The 16,956-nt window shown below is 46.9% G+C and overlaps 1 protein-coding gene across 2 annotated transcripts in view; it reads right to left on the reverse strand.

Annotated features, from left to right (window-relative positions):
* Positions 1-16,956, reverse strand: part of LOC108023441 (rho guanine nucleotide exchange factor 10) — a 106,679-nt gene that overhangs the window by 63,230 nt on the left and 26,493 nt on the right. Inside the window, exons 3-4 of one of the 2 annotated variants that reach the window (XM_017092930.3) lie at positions 14,856-15,428; positions 13,599-14,798 (exon numbers count right to left, since the gene is read on the reverse strand). In XM_017092930.3, the coding sequence (XP_016948419.3) occupies positions 13,599-14,798; positions 14,856-15,393 (1,738 nt within the window). In that variant the 5' untranslated portion in view covers positions 15,394-15,428. Of the gene's footprint in view, positions 1-11,980; positions 12,117-13,598; positions 14,799-14,855; positions 15,429-16,956 lie in introns of those variants that run through there. The other variant, XM_017092931.3, reaches the window with a different exon arrangement.

Consider the following 16,956-nt stretch of genomic DNA (forward strand, 5'->3'; position numbering starts at 1 on the left):
ATGGAGATTGCCGATCTGAGGATGGAGGTTGCGAGTATATGGGGATGGCAGTGACCGACCCGCAGACGGTCCGCAGATTTCTTCTTTTCTCGTCTTTGGCGCGCTTTGATTTTGCCTGCTGCTCGTTTTCAACTAAAGTTCAATGCGCCCCCTGACAGGCCCCTGCGCGCCCTTTTGCAATGCCTGTTCAGTTCCGCATAGTTACGCGGCGGTCGGGCGCCCATTGTGTGGATGGGACTGGGGTATATTGGTTTTGATTAAAACTAGTTGTTAGGTTACAAATCTGTGGAAGTCAATTCTCCTAATCAGCTTCAGTGAGTGAAAACACTTACTTCTTGTTTCCTTCTTCAGGCTGCAAGGTCACACTAGTTCACTACATGGAATTAGAGTGACCAGCTGATGAAACGAAGCAAATTGAAAGTACTTTAGTGTGTGGCTGAACTAATGAAAATATAGCTATTTTATTGGGAAACCGAACAACTGAAGGGCAATTAGTTTATTTTTACAGGGTGTTTGTTAAGTCTACCCCCTTTGCGACCCCTTTTTTCGCCGCTTTGTTTGCTCGGCGGTGTCACAGCAGGTTGGCTGGTGGCTCCGGCTTATCAGCTCTGCGATGTGGCTGCGGTCTGGATGATTTCTGATTTCTGTTCTCCGGAAGGGGGAGGTGGTAGGCACCAAGGGGCGGTAGGTGCCACGTACAATTGTCGGCCGACACGCCTTGCGGTAATTATGTAAATTACCTATCAACAAGCCAAACAACAACGGCAAGCAAGCCAATTGCCACAGCGACGACAACTTATCAAGCCGACTTCGGTTGCTTTTCATGGCCCGCGGTATCGAAAACTTAGATAAATCTTACTCTCGGCAAAATGAGAAAAACTAGCAAAGCAAAAACAAAAAATTATGAGTATGCATCGTTCATGTCCGAGAGTATCTGGCATTCAAATCGCCAAATTGGCAACAGCAAGAGCAGCAAAAAAAAACTGGCCAAAACAAAAACATTTTCTTTGCCCAAGGCAAAAATAAAAGGTAAAAGAGAAGGTCGAGGAAAATCCAAAAACAGCAATGCACAAAATCTGTAAGGCCAGACAGAGATGCGAGCAGATCATGTGGAAAAAATATACATATATATATTTATGGGTGCCCATTATAATCCAAACAAATTCCTGGGGTCTGGGTCTGGAAAATCTTGCAAGTCTTCTCGTATCGATAAACAAAAAGTATTCTAATAGCGCGAATTTCGCTGAAGATGTTCGATTAATTAGAGATCAAAGCGAGGGGGCCAGACCGAATGGGAAACGTCTCTAAGGCACGCAAGCCGAGCTCATCGACCGATCCATTGACCAACTTAGACCCGTCTCTCCAGATCCCTCCTCACCCTCATCGGTGCCCCTTTCTCCGGCACTCCCCCCTTTCATCTGGGTCTTTATCATCTCCTAACGAGGCGTGAAATTGTTCATGTTAACTAATTGGTCCTGACGGTCAACGGACAGTGTGAAGACCATTGATCGGCCACAGTGATCACAGAAAGTATGCATACGTACAACAAACCACATTATCTGATATTAATATATCCCCAAAAAGTAAACAGAAATCTTTGCAATTCTACAGTGCCCAATTTTTGAAGACAAATGCGGGGAATTACCTATGGGATAGTTGAGCCCAACTCCCAACTCCCTTGTTTTCACTCACATGGCAGATTTTTCTTTCTTCTTCTTACCCCCGTTGATTGGTCAAACCCAAAGTAAGCCGATTTTGATATACGTCAATTTGGGTGGAGGAAACCACAGTTAAATGTTGACAGCTGCTCGTAATACATTCATCGATTTGGAAAATCTGCTTCACATTGAACAATGACAACCCTGTTTCAGTGTTCCCATTTCGATTGTTTACTTTGCGCCTCGGTTGTTGTTTTAACGGAACTTGGCCTAGGCTAAGACGGCTGCCCCGGCTAGGGTTACCCGTTCAGCCGTCGAGGGTTAAGGTGCGGACGACTGCAAGGCTGGCGGGGCGGGGCGGGGGCGGGGCCTTAACACCTGGGTGGCCAGCCTGACATCAACGTGTGTGGCTGGCAACACAGGTAAAAGGAGACAATTAATTTCATCTTTCGATTGAAACTGAAATCAACGCGCCGCATCGATAAAACCTTAAGCAGGAAAACGCTTGAAACTTGAGTGTGATCAGCTCGGTGGGCTCGGTGGACGGATAGGGTCAGGAAAATGCGCGCACTGGTGCTGTGGGAAAACTAAGAGGAGCTTTAGATAGGGAAAACCAGGGGAAGAGCATTAGACTCACAGGGTGTGCTAATAAAGGAAACATATATTTAATTTCCCATCTCGAATTTTCACTACTGCAGACACATGCCTTAGTATCTGTCCAATAATTTAAAATGAGATCCCGTTTTTTGGCAGATGGTGATTCACGAGCTGCTTGTAAATCCACGGGCTAATTCCCACGTAGAGAAGCCCCAGTGCCCAAACAATAACAATAACAATTTCCTGGTAAACACAAGTCCCGGGTCGGAAATCGTTGAATGTATTATTATTTATGGGCCATCGCTGGCATATCGATGTTTACCGAAGTGATATCAATATTTCGCACACATTTCGGGGTGTGCGGAAGTCTGTGCGCTTGCAAAATGCGTACCCATCGCGGAGCCTAACCGCAAGATATGTAGCTGGCAGATTACCCTTTTTGACTTTTCCACCCCTCCGCCCGGGAAATGGCCGATGCGAATGCAACCCCGTGCGGGTCCTGCAATAAAATAATTTCGTGTAATCCGGTGCGCGTGCTCTCAATTATTGTGAAGCGATTTCGTGAGTGCGGAGGGTTAAGTCCCCGGGGGAGGGGGTCAGGTCCATCAGGTCCTGGAAGCGCGTGCGTCCTCGGAACCAGTAGGCCCAAAGGTTCTAGGTGCATACCCTCTCCGTTTAAGGAGTCCCTGTGTTTTTGAGATCTCTATAGGGTATAAAAATCAAGCCAAAAACAGTGTTTCTTTGTCCTTGGCCTGCGAAAACCCTTTCAAAAAGGGTCGCTTATAGTCAATAGAAAATGCCAAAGGCTGTGAAACTTAGTCTTTGTAAAGCAATCACCTAATAGATATAAAGTTGTTACCTCTAGTTAATTTACTAGGTTAATTTGGGGTTCTGCTGGATATGGAAAGGTGGTTTAACATCATAAATCTGATCCTGAAGCGAGCTATTTTTCTAAGGGCATCCTGCTGTCGCCACCCCGCACCTTGAACTTTGTGCTCGGATTATTGTTTTCCCTCTGCCATTCAGACACGCACACAGTGGCACTCTCGCTGGAAAATTCATATTTTCCCTTATACGTGAGCTGCGAGCTGCGAGCTGGTGCATATATCATTCGTGTGGCTGCACTTTGAGCTGCTTGAGCAGTCGGGAAATTCTATGGCCACTTTCAATGGAAACGCAAAAGTGAAATTTCCTGCTCTTAATTACGTTCTATTTTCGGACAGCGCCCGGAGCGGGGCGAACAAAACACTTCAGACAGGACAAAGGCGAGGTTCTCCTTTGGCAAATCGCATTTCATGCCATCTGATTACGCCTTTCGATTCCACACATCATATATGGGTATTTTCGGTCTGCTGTGTGATTTGTGCTGTGGCCAGCTTTTCGGCTTTCGAGCCCCGACATGTGAGCCGGATTTCAAGTCGCAGTTCGGAAATTAATTTTCCGTTTCGGCCCTCTCTGATTTCTGCCGCGATTTCGCATGCCCGAGTGGTTGACAAACTCTGGACGATCAGCGTGCCGAGGAATTGTGTGTTGGAGTGCCATTTCTGAGGTAAAAGGATTCAAATTGCCAAAGGTACTTGGGCGCTGTCACTGCTTTTGTGGTGACTTCAGGTGACGAGCATACTCCGGTAATAACTAGGCGATTTTTTCGTTAGAGGAATAGTTTCTGATAGCTTAGACACGAGAAAGTATTGAAAAATTACTTCCCCAGCTATTATTCCAAAGGTCTGCCATCAGTCGTGTCAAAACCACTCTTCCAAGCCCCGCAGAGTCTGCACAGTAGCAGCTGTCTGGGGCTGGATTTAAATCTGGATCTGAATCTGGTTCTGAATCACAGGCACAAGTGGGCACCGCTTTCAGGAACAGCGAACCCCGGACAGAGGGAAAAACGAAATCCAAATCCCTGACACCGATCCACCTCCTCTCCACTCAGAAAAGATCGTGTTACAGGCGTGCTTTTGACGCGTTTCAAAAGCAGGAACCAGAAGAACGAAGCTCTGAAGAGGGAAGCACGACTTGAGTGACTTAAAAGGGGTTCGGCTGGAGTACCACGCTCGGGTTCGAAGGCATAGATCTGGTAGAACATCTCGGGCAGCTGGAACACATCATCGATTGGCTTGGAAATCGATTAAGCGAGGCGGAGGAAAACAAACAGGCCAGCCGAATTAAACAAAAAATACATTAATGAGTTTTGAGAACAGTGTTCTGTAAACAACAACTGCGGGGCAAATGGCTCATGAAACTGGCAGGTCAGAGGACATTAGACTTCTGTGTAAGTGTACGAAACGGGGAAGAACCAGGAGATTCTATCAAGTGTTCCAGACTTGTTGGTAGTTTTATAGCCACGCTCTTAATATTTCCCAAGTTTCTTCAAACCTTGGAAGCATGAAAACCAATTTCAGATTTTAATACAGCCTAAATTGCACTTTCCCCGCCTTCCCTTTGTTCTGAGAACATTTTCTATTTTCTGGTTTTACTATTTCCACGATATTTCCCTGCTCTGGTGAATCGGTAACTTCATAGTGCTTCAGCTATTCTTCAATTGTGTTTTCTTTTTTTTTGCAGATCCTTTCCACTTTGTGTTCCTACTTGTTTGTTTGAGTTCCTTTGTTGTTTGAGCTTTCAGCATTTGGTTTTGCTTGCCTTCTGTTCGGTTTTTTTCGCCATGACGCACAAGCAAACAAAAAATATATAAATAAGTAGGGATGGTTAGACCCGAAACTAAGCAATGTATTGGGTACCCTTTCTCAAAGAAATATAGGTACTTAAAATGTTTGAGTTATTATAATATTTACCCAGAGGCTAAACCAGACACTCTAGTACCTTAAGACAACCTAGCATTAACTTGACTCCGACTTGACAATACCCACAGAAAACCACCAAGAAAATATGGTTTTCTTTGAAATGCATTTTTGCTTACTTTTTTAAAGCCTGCTAAACCTCCGGTTAAAATGACGCCGGGTTAATAGCCCATACTGAACAACGGGTTGAGTGCCCTTTCGAAAAATATTCCAAAAACACATCTTTGTACTTGAAATATTATAGAAAAAGTAATTGTGTAAGTAATTTGTGAAAATATTTTATTTATTTAACCAGAGGTAAAACTAAAATATCATTTTTCTCAATATACCTTTATATATATACTTTTATTGAAATGCTCGACCTGTCATCATGAAAAGTAAACGTCCCATCGCCTTTTAAGGAGGATATAAATTATATTTTTGCCTATTTTTTGTAGCTGCCTGGCCAGCTTTCGGTTAAAGTGACGCCCAACCCATTGAAGGGTATGTGAGTGGCATAGTACGGGAGCCAAAGTGGAACCGACTGCAAAACTGCTGTCGGGAGCTGCTGTTTCTGCTGTTAATTCATGGAAATTTATGTTTTAATGGCAACCACAACTGCGAACTGCAAGCGCAGGCAAATTGCGAGCGTCGGCGGCTGCGCTTTTTGGTTTCTCATTAAAAGCGAATTTGCCTGGGCGACAATAATAGCCACTCGTGCAACAACAAAGTCGCACTGACCAGCCGAGCAGCCCAGCAACTGGACAACTAAAGTGTGTTAAATAAGCACCCAGGTTGTGGTGGTTGCCTTAGTTGTCGTCTGAGAATGCGGGCGGAAGAGCGAGGGTCCCGGCAGTGAGGAAGTGGGGCGGGAGGACCCGGTGCGTGGGCAGCGACACCGAAACCGAAACCGAAACCGAAAGTGCAACTTGCAGCTTGCCACGACAAAAAACCGACTTTGGTACATAAACCTACTCGTGCACAGCTCTACTCCGCTAAAAAGTCTCGCTTTTGCTAGGGTAAAACTTTGGGTTGGAGATATTTAGAAAGATTAAATGAAACTCGTTGTATTGCAGCCCATAAAATACAAAATATATAGGTCACTTGCTAAAAATAAAACAACCTCTGGTTATGTTAGCAATAACATTTTCCATAGCCCAGCTGTCCACAAAGCTAATAGGTTTTTCTTGCACATCCCGCGGAATTCCACAGAAACATCCAACCAAGATGCTCATAAGTCGACGTAGTAATGGGACAGTTGTCTAGTTCATCGAGGCCCCACTGTATGTAGTTTTTTGGCTCAGTGCTGTGGCCTGGGCGGGCCAGCAGCACAAATTGCAAAGAGCTTTATGACACCTGCATGCAATTACATGGACATTCCATTCTCGTCCCCCCACATCGAGCGGCAATCAATTATGCAATTCGTATGCACGGACATACACCTATGTACCGCACACTCCCGGCAAATGGGATGTGTGTATTGGGTCTATTAATATTCCATCCGGCGGAAAATGCACCAGAGCCACAGCTGAATGTTCTCGACAAGGAGAGCAGTGGAGACTATGTCGGGGCGAGCCTTTGATCCCGTGAAGTGCTAAACATTTTGCAGTTCATTTTTTGGTTTCACCTATATAAATATATCTAGATTAGTGTTTATAACTCCTAAATGCTTAGGTCCGAAGGGTTCGTTGTTCTTTACTCCTCTGGCTGACAACCTATCTCGAGCCCCTGACTAAAGCTATTATCTCTGCCTTCAGCTCCTCGGGGACTGCATTCGCTGCGCTGCAACAAAGTAAGCCAAGTCAGAACCTGAACCCAGCATCTCTCCTCTAATAAGCAGGAAATAGTCGCTTGTCTCAGGCTTTCTTCTCATTTTCCTACATCTGCTGCTGCTTTTAAGTGCACTTGGAACATTTTCGCAGAGCTTGATTGATCGGAAAGCCCCATTTTATATTGGATAGTATTTTATTTGTACGCTGATTAATAACTAATTTTTAAGGAATTTGATTATTGCTTTAATATTTTTAAGGTGGCATACGATAACTTCGAATATTAATAATATAAAATGAACTCTAATAAAATGAACCTAATAAATATTCTATTTGGAAAAAATGATTTAAGTCTGAATTTAAATAAAATGGGATATATTTGCGTAAAATATATTCCTCCAGTTAGTGTTCTATGTCCTGTTGATGGATCTCGTTTCGTGGCCGTGTGATGCTGCTGCGGGACCTCGTCTGGAGGCTGTCTGTCATCGTTGGCCAGCAGCCATCTGTCCAGTGTCCAGGGTCCAGCTCGTCTGCTTCCGGCTCAAATGCTCTGCAGGCCACGCCCAGGCGCAGGCTCGGACATAAATCATGTTGTTGACCAACAACGGCAGCCGCGGCCCACTGTCATCAGCACTCAGCATTCGGCCACGTTAGGAGATCGAGAAAAGCAGCCACAACCACAGATGCGTGCCAAAAACGTTTTGTGCCACAAAATGCTGGCCATACGCTTTTTGGTTAGACGCATTCGTCGCGCACAGCCACAGTGTTTTTGCACATTTTTCCTATGGTTTATTTGCAACTATTTCAAGTCAATCCAGTTGCTGACAGCCGAACACAAAAACTTAATTAAGCCTCAGAGTGGGGCAAACAGAATTGGTCGAAAGACGGGGAAGCGGCCAGGAGGGGCGGGGATCATCGATCTGCACTTGCTGGCCCACTTTGCCGCTCGGATTCTAATTCGGATTCCGATTTCGATTCTGGGGCGAAAGTAATGCGGCTGGGTCAGCGGTGCGTATGCGCAATGCGGCTAAGCCACTGGCCGTCGGCCAACTGGTGGCACCTCGGGGGTGTGGGTTAAGTGGGCCACCGGCGGGCTGGGGGCGCACTCGGAGGGAGTATCTGACGCAAACTGGCCGCCTCAATCTCAGGCAACTGATCGGCGGCAGCATGCAACCGGCGACGACAGAAGACCTGCCACAACTTAATTTAATTTTTCCTTTTTTTTGGGTTTCTTCTGGGTTTTTGCCCCTGCATCACGTAAAGTGGAACAGCTAAATGAGGTGATGGCAGGGAGAAGGGGCCAAGACAATTGGCCAACTATTTGGCGGCTTTAATTGGCTTGCACAATGCCGCCGAAAAGTCACACGACACCAGAAGAGATGCTTCAAATGCCAGCAACTATTTTGAATAGCAAACAGTGAGGTACAATTTAGAGAGTCAAACTTAAAACATGTAGGGTGGTGCCATATAACGAAATATCTAAAACACAAGGTAACCAATAATAAAGTACCTATGAAAAATATAAATGATACATATAATATGTTTTCATACTTAGAATAGAGGAACGTTTAACAAAACCAATTAGTTAAAAAACATAAAATGGTAGTAAACAATGTACCTGATAAATAAACATAAAATACAATACCTATTCAAAGTTCAAATAATAATATAATAAAGAAAACTAAAAAAAAGTGTTAACCATTATTTAAAAAAATGTATTTTTGGGGCACCATAAAACTTCAAAAATTATAAAACCTTCCGAGCTCCACTAGGTCCGCGCAGCCTTCGTAAATCTCGTGGCAGCCACAAGTTGCAGCCCGGCCTAATGGTGTCAACACCGAAAACCAATTGGCAAATGTGGATCTGTGGCGCCCGACCACGCCTCCGCCCCCCGCCCCCCGCCACGGCGACAATTGTCCAAGAAGAGTGGTCCAAGGAAAGGAGCCGGGCTAAAAATTTATGGCTTTCAAGTGGCATTGACAGCGATAATTGGCCGCGTGTGCCGCACCAAGCCAAGTCAAGACGGAGCCAGAAAGAGGGTTACCAGATGCAAAACGGCGGCGGAGCGGGCTCTTAACGGGGCCCAGAGCGCCGACGTATTGACAGCACGCGGGCAGAAGCAGCGGCGGCGGCTAAATAATGTCCAATATATATTCGGCCATTAATCATCTTGGCCATGGCCTACAAAAGTAATGTGTTTAAAACAGCCACAAGCGCGGCGGCCACTTTCCTGCAGCCAAGAATCACTGGCGAAAATTATGGCAGCAGATGGGAGGGTAGCGAATTTTAATCTAGGTGCGAATGGCCAAGAATATTGCAAAAAACAATAAATTATTTACTAATATAATAAAATAGTACAGCATGCTAAAACAATATGCCAGCACAATATACTACCCATATATGGTGTGGTATAAAATTGCAAGGATTTCCTTAGGTCTGCTTGTCTGGTGAAGTAATAACACCAGACATATCTACCGGGGATTGCCAAAAATGGCAGAAATATTCACTGGAAGCCGCAAGAAGCACGAGCTGCCAAGCAGAACCCACAAGCCGGACCACATCTCGCTTTCGAACTACTGCTCCCGAACACCCCTCGTGGCCCGCGCAACATGCAATCAATCTCGAGTGGCGTTTTCAGTCACTCGCTCGTATCTCACCATGTAAATTAACCGATGGCACTTTTTGGGGGTTTCGGCTGCTATTTGGTTTGTTTTCCGTTTTCGATGGCGGCCTTCCCCACCCCCCAGCGGGTACCACAGTACGTATGAGCATTGTCTGCGTTGTTTGTTATAATTCCAGATAAGTTGAGATCGCCGATTGCCGGTTACATTGTTTCTTGTTGCGGTTGTTATTATGCAAATTTTGGCCAGCAACCGCTTACAAAAAGCGACCGCCGTTGGGGGGCGGAGGGGTTGAATTTTAATTAACGTTGCGCATACGCCGCGTGGTACACCCTGCGACTGCCATCCGAGGTGTGTTCGATGCCGTTGGGCAAAAAGTATGCCGAGCAAATGCTGCTTTCAAACCGAAATAATGAGCACACTTTTTTCGGGCTTCTCTGTCTGTTACCTGGCCATTTTGTTCCTTTTTTCGAATGCTGCCTTTTTTGTGTGCTTAGCGCAGGCAAAGTCTAAACACTTTCACTAAAATCCACCAAAGGCTACACGAATTTCGTGTCGTACATGACAAACTCTCGGCGAGATTTCGGCGGGTGTGGAGGGGTGGTGCAGTGGGTGGGACGACAGCCAAGTGGCTCAAGCTGCCGATGGCTCATCCTCGAGTTTGGGGACACGTACTGTGCAATGTATGTATTTTTTATAGAAATTTTTTAAGATCTAAGACACCTTTTCTTTTAGTAATATATTTTTACAATTTATTTAAATTAATTAGACATTACCCGATAATAAAAACATTTAATGTCGTGCCTTCCTAATGTGTTTCACCTTGCATATTTCCGAATCTAGCAACAAATGAACGTTTACAAAATATTTTTTAAAACTTCACAAAATCTATACATCAGGGACTGTTTTTTGGTAGCCTAAACTTAAATAAAGGTGTGTATTTATTCGTAAGGAGTGAGAGAGATAAATTAGATTTAATATTCAGTATCAAACTGCGTCATTGGAGTAAGCCGCGGTGACACAGATCGCTTATTGCCCAATTTCGCAGGCCCCAAAGTACTTAACCCCACAAAGCCGACCCACTGACACCCCCAATACCACATAATTCCGCCGCTCGCCAGCGGTATCCACTGTGAAGTATCGACAGCGACCGCCGAAGAGGCGGCTGGGACGTTGGAGTGCAAGCGGGAAAAGAGACTCTGCGGCGACATTGATTAACGAGTGCCAAGTTAAGGCGGCACTCAAACACGCGCTGCTAATGCGGCAGATGCCAGCGATCCGGCGGTCCGGCGGTCCGGCAGCAACAGTTGCAGATACACCAGCACAGCAGATACACCAGCACAGCAGCAACAGCGGCAAACAAAAGTCACAGTCGCGCACAAAAGCGGGGAAATAAGCGACAACAAAGGTGCAATCACAATTCCCTCCGTTTTCATTCGTCTCCATATTTATGCGAATAATTGACTGGAATCTAGGAGCGAGTTTGAAGGAGGGCGCACTATTTATTGCCATTGCCATGCATCTGTGCAAACACTTTGAAAACTCTTATTAATTGCCGAGTGCACACCCTTCAACCCGCGTTAATTTCAAGTTAGTCTGTTGCTCCGGCGCTACCTAGTACATAATAAGGTATATACATTCGAGGCATAGCGACCGGCCGTTGACCTACGAATATGCAGCTGTTTTAAATAACGCTAGGTGGCCCAAAGAAAGGGAGATCTTTCTGTGCAAAATATTTTTATAAACATTGCTTATTTTTTAAGATTTATTGCCGGTTGCTTTTGGGGCCGTTTAACTTCTGCTGAAGTTGGCTTTGAATACTATTGCTTATTTTATGGGAAGTGCCTTGTTTTTATTCCAAAATCATATGTGAGTTGTAAACTAATCCCCTTCCATGAGCTCTTCATGATGCAATCTAATATTTCGCCCGCTGTCAATCCACTTATTAACATTCCACAACAAAACACCACTAGCCGCACTTTGATCTTGCCACACTACCTAATCAAATCAAGTGAATCGGTTATTTATTTCGAGCTTCGGATGTTCTATCAGCTCCGCCCTTTTCACTCCGATTCAACCTCCCACGAAAATAGAATCGATGCGTTTATTTTTGGCAGTCGCCTTTTTGTTTGGCTCTTGTCAAGAGCAACTACCAATCACACTATTAGTGAGTCACGCTGGCCAACAGAAATTACGCACCGAAATAGCTGAAGCATTTGGAGGAACACAGAATACGGGGGTTATACTCTGGCGTGATTCATCTGGCCGACAGCTGGTATAAACTGTAAGTGTTTCGGATTCGATTTGGTCGGGGCAACAGTCCTATCTCACCGAAAAATTCACATGTGCATTTTGGGAATATTTTCAAAATATTCAATGAGCAGGGAAGTGTTTTCGAAACTGCTAGCCCGTTCTCTTAGTTACAAGTGATGTTATTAAAATTGTCTTATTATTGTGTATTTTTTATAGGAAAAGTGGTAAGAGTTAAGTACCCAGCTATACAGTATTTCTATTTTGAGCTCAAGTATATTTGTTTAAATTCTGAGTTTACCCACATTTCAGTAGCACAACTCCTGCGGCGTGTTGATGGGGCAAACCCAAATTGCTGTGTCGTCTGAGCAGGTGCTGCTGCTGCGGCGGGCTGTCCAAAGCGGCTTTGATCAGCTGAAAGGCCATTTTTAGGAACAGAAAGCGCACTTAGTTCCCGGGCTGCTTCACAGTAACATCGCTATTTTCCCAGGCGATAAGTCGCAGTTTTCAATGATTACTCGAGCGAGTCTCTAGGCTCCCTTTTGATGGGTCATTGGGCCCAGAAAGAGGCGACCGTATTGTATTTCGGGGCGAGGGAGCACTTAAAGCCCGCGTTTTTGGCACACACGAAAAAAAGGCATGCGGCATCCACGACAAGATCGATTCTACTGACACCGCATCCATGAATCCGGCGCCGTGGCGAACGTGAATGGAGCGTGGAGCCCGAAGCGCGGCGCAACCGAAGTGGGCAAACAGCCGAAAAAGCGGTGAAAAAACAAAATCGAAACCAAACAAAACGAGACTGCAAACTGTGGGCCATACGTGGACTCGGTGGCTCTAGAGACTCTGGGGACTCTGGAGCGGAGCTAAAAAGCGGGACCGCAAGCGCGGACTCGTGGATCGTATCGCCGGGGCCGAATTCAATGGAAATGGGGATGGGTCGATGCTATGGCGATGTGATGCTCGCTCGGCATGCAAAGCCGCTGATAAAAATGTATAGGAAAGCTGTGGAAAGGGGGGCGTTGCTTTCGGTCCAGGGGAGCGATAAGCTGAATGCTTGAACATGGAAAAATGTGAGAAAAGCAATGGAGACGGGAGCGCTCTTCAGAGGGGCTCCATCTGCGGGCGGGCTTGCAAAGCTGTGGTGCGCCATCTAGCGTTTTTCGCAAGTTCTTTGTGCCGCCACCTAGTGTCGTTTGTGTGGGTTGTGGAAAAAATAAGTGCTCCTCATCTTGAGAATATTTATGATCCAATTGTGACAAGAGATCTTAAGTATATAAAAAAACACAGTTCTGAGTAAACTCAACCATTTAAAATATTTAAAGTTTTTTAACTAATAATGGGAAATCTTTAGAAATATTTAGTACACCTTTAGAACACAGGGAAATGTGATTCGTTTATAGGATAGCTCCATCTGTGGGCATAATTGGGAAGCTGAAAAGCGCCCTCATTGGGAAGTTGACTGAACTTGTGCCAGCCACCTGTAGACTTTTCGGGTAACTGGCATAACTCCAATTCCCACCAGGGGGAGCCACCGCTAGAGTTCTTTGTTCCTTCTAAAATATTTGCTTCCATTTAGAAGAATGGAAAGTAGTACAGTTTTCTGTATCTTTAGCTCAAAAGTATTTAAAGGATATATCAAAACAGGGGGAACACTGTTTCACAATGTTATAAGGAAAAGGATGACTCGCTTAGATAACCGTGTAAGAAAATGCTTTATACGGACATTTTAGAACCACTTGTGTTTGTATAACGCATTTTAGAGCAAAGGTTAGAACAGGAAGGACTCAATTATTAGGGGGATATTCGATAAGCTTTAGATTTTCTCAGCTTTATGGCAGGCAATATCGTAAGATTAACAGTTTTTCGCGGGGAATTTATATATATTATGGGAATTATAAAGGTTTGAACAGAGTCACTCACCTGATAAGCCCGTGTCGTTGATGCTGGACGTTGAGGTGGAGAAACCCGGTAGTTTCCGCCAGCCCTTGCGACTCCAGAAGCTCCTCGCCTTGGACTCCGTGGCGGTGTTCTGCACCGCTGGCACTCCATGTCCACTTGGCATCCGGTGGTTGGGTCCCGGGTCTTCGGCCGCCCGTATTCTGGCGCAGCTGAGGATCCTGCGGCCACAGGAGGCCCGTGTGAGGAAGCTGCTGCCGCCGGTGCTCTGTCCTCCGCTGCCACCAGTCATCCCAGCCTCATCGTACACAGTGGCCGCCCGCTGGAACGAACGACAGCTCTGGGTGCCCACTGTGGGCGTTTGCCGGGCGCACTTGATGTGCTGCGTCTTGCTCAGACGCAGGCTGCCAATGTAGCTGGCCCCGCTGCTGCCGCTGAAGCCGCTGTCCAGGTCCCCGCAAGTGGAGGTCAGCAGCTGCTCCACGCCTGGAGCACTTTTTGTGGACCGCTTCACCCCGTCGCCGCCGCCGCCGCTATCACAGATATTGTCCGCCGAGGCGGAGGTCAGACGGGCCAGAATCGTGGGCGGTTGTCCACTGGCTGCCGTCACACTCACACTCGGCTGCGGTGCAATGATCTCGGATCCCGATCCCGATGCCGATGCCGATGCCGATGCCGATCCCGATCCCGATCCTCCAGATCCCGCCCCTGGCGGCTGCTCCATGGACTTGGGCGGACTCTCCGGCATCAGCATGGCCTCCACACTCAGATTCAGCTCCCCCAGAATCTTGTGATGCCGGTTCTGCACGCGACGCAGCTCCTCCTCCACCAGCGTCTGGTTCAGCGAGCCAGCCGAATGGGAGCCCACTGTGCCGCGCAGGTGGTGGCCACTGCTGGTCTGCAGGGCGGCCGCGTTGATCTCCTCGTAGAAGTTTTCGCTCTGGCCCACACCCGCCTTGGTGGTCATCTTGTGGTAGCGCGTCTGGTAGGACTGCAAGGTGGCCGGGCTCACCAGCTGCTTGTTCTTCTTGCCCTTGGAGAGCAGGGCCCGTATGGAGTTGGGCGGCGGGTCCGCGCACGGGGAGGAGGACGAGGCGGTGGCCGCCACCGACGAGACGCCCGCTCCGCCGCCCCCGGCCGAGGACACGGCACCCGGCACATTCGAGTGCCTCATGGCGGCACCGGGCTCGTAGTAGGCATACGAGTAGTCATGGTGCAGGTGAACTGAAAAGTAAATTAAGTGGATAAAAGATAATTCCTTGTGCTGACTTATTCTCTTACCAGTGTGGTGGTGCTGCTGCTGGTGGCCCAGGTTCCTGCCCAGTGTCTTGCTGTGCCGCGCCGCCAGCTGCTTGAGATGATGAGGCGATGTCTCCAAGGTGGCAGACTCATTGCAGATCTCAATGGCATCCGGATCTGGATCGGGATAGCGGGGCAGCAGCTGTCTCCTGCCGGGAGTATTGCCCGGCGAACCACCTCCGGTGGGTGGTGGGTAGTCCGGCGGAGGTGGGAACTGCAGGCAGTGCTTAGCCACGCCCCCGTGCACCGCCTCCAGTTGCTGCTGCTGCTGCTGCTGCTGCTGCTGTTGCTGTTGCTGCTGCAGCTTTTGCTGCTGTTGCTTGAGTCGCTGCAGCTGCGTCTGCTGCTGCGTGTAGTAATTCTGATTCGAGTGCTGCTGCTGTTGTTGCTTCAGCTTCGTGTGGACCAAAACCTTGCCGACCACGCCCCCGCCCCCGACCACGCCCCCCTGGCCCGTCGTGGGGGCGGCCGTCGAGTTGCTGCCATTGTTGCGTCTGCTGCCCAGGCCCAGGCTCTCCATGGCACATGGTGTGGCTGCTGCCCAATAGCTTCTGTCTGCAAGGAAATTGAAGGCAGAAATTAACAAGTTTTTGGATACACTTAGATAAACAAGGAGGCCTAAAAAACACAGTGCAAAGCCAGTTTTTGGTAAGTAATGTCCCCTCGCTGGCTACGTCATTCAACTAAGACGCGAATTCTTGAGGATCACTTTTCAGTTTTACGGTAATTGATGATTCTTTGCAAAAATTAAAACTAAAATTTTTTAGTTGTGAATGTCAATTAATTGGGAATCTTATAACGAGCTTAACAAGGTATGGAACTGTATTTTCGGACAATTAATTTTGTTGTTTTGGACAAAAGGCTGATTTTTTTGGGTGTTGAAAAAGGATTTTAGTTTTTTGGCGGAAATCTTATTATTTTCATCCGATTTTTTTGTGTATCTTAGTCAAAAATGGTCCTAAACCTAAAAGACGCACAGTTTTGGTCGACTAAAAAGCTAGACAATTTTTGCCAATTTATGGCGAATTGTGTAACGAGCCCCACAACAACTATTTTGAAATAAACTCTTCAGCTTCAGTTGCATTTGTCATCATCAAACAAGGTTCAGCTTGACTCTAATTAAAAAGTGGCATATTAACGAGCACTTAAAGGGAATTACAAATTGCAGCAGCTGTTCCCGGCGGTCGGGTGTCAATAAAAAAGGAAAGAATAGGTTCCTGGAACTTTGACCGCTGGAGCGGCTCGGTAAGTGCGGTATTTGGCAGTCGCGCCTTAAGACGCAATGCCAGAAAGCCATTCCCTGCCACAATCCACATGTCGCCGTGATTAATTGCCGCTAATTCAGCAAAGTCTCTACTTTCGATGGCCAAGGGCTGCAGAGGCTTGTTTCGGTGGACTCTCTTCAAAGGCCTAGCCGAGCGGTAATTGAAAAACCAGGCTAAACGAGGACTGAGCCTGGCCGCAAATGAGTCAGGTGGAGTCGAGAGCCCGATGATGGATCCGCAGCTGTCACAGGTGAGTATGCCACGAACAAATGGGCTCAGAGCCCCGATGCGGAGGCCAAGTCAGGGCTGGAGTCCAGGGACTTTGTTTACGAAATCGAATCAATCATGGAGTGAGTTTTTCGAGACACAAGTATTTCAGGGGTTTTTCCATTATAACACCCTTTGTATTTTGACACTGCCACTATGTCGGGCTGATTGAGAAATTTAATTGGAATTGTTTGCAGTGATCGGGGTCGAGGAATGCGCAGCCTTTGGCACTGCCAATGATTTCAGCTATTTAACTGCGAAACCGGGCAGCTCTCCTCCCCCTCGTATTCCCCTCCTGACAAATGATAATGTCAGTTGTTGGCAAGATCCTGATCGAGATAGGGGACAGAACTCCAGGGAATGCCAGGGAGTTGGAGGCGGAGGCCGATAATGGGCAGGGGAACATAATAAAGTTGACGACGGTAATGCCACCAAGTTATGAGTGGATATCCCAGGCCAAGGATTCCTCGTGGTAGCAGACGGAGATTCAATTGGTAATTTGAGTAGAGGTCCATCCCGGTTCTGGTTCTTGTTCTCCCGTCTCTTTCCCC

This window comes from Drosophila biarmipes, chromosome X (assembly GCF_025231255.1).
Source record: "Drosophila biarmipes strain raj3 chromosome X, RU_DBia_V1.1, whole genome shotgun sequence".
NCBI lineage: Eukaryota > Metazoa > Arthropoda > Insecta > Diptera > Drosophilidae > Drosophila > Drosophila biarmipes.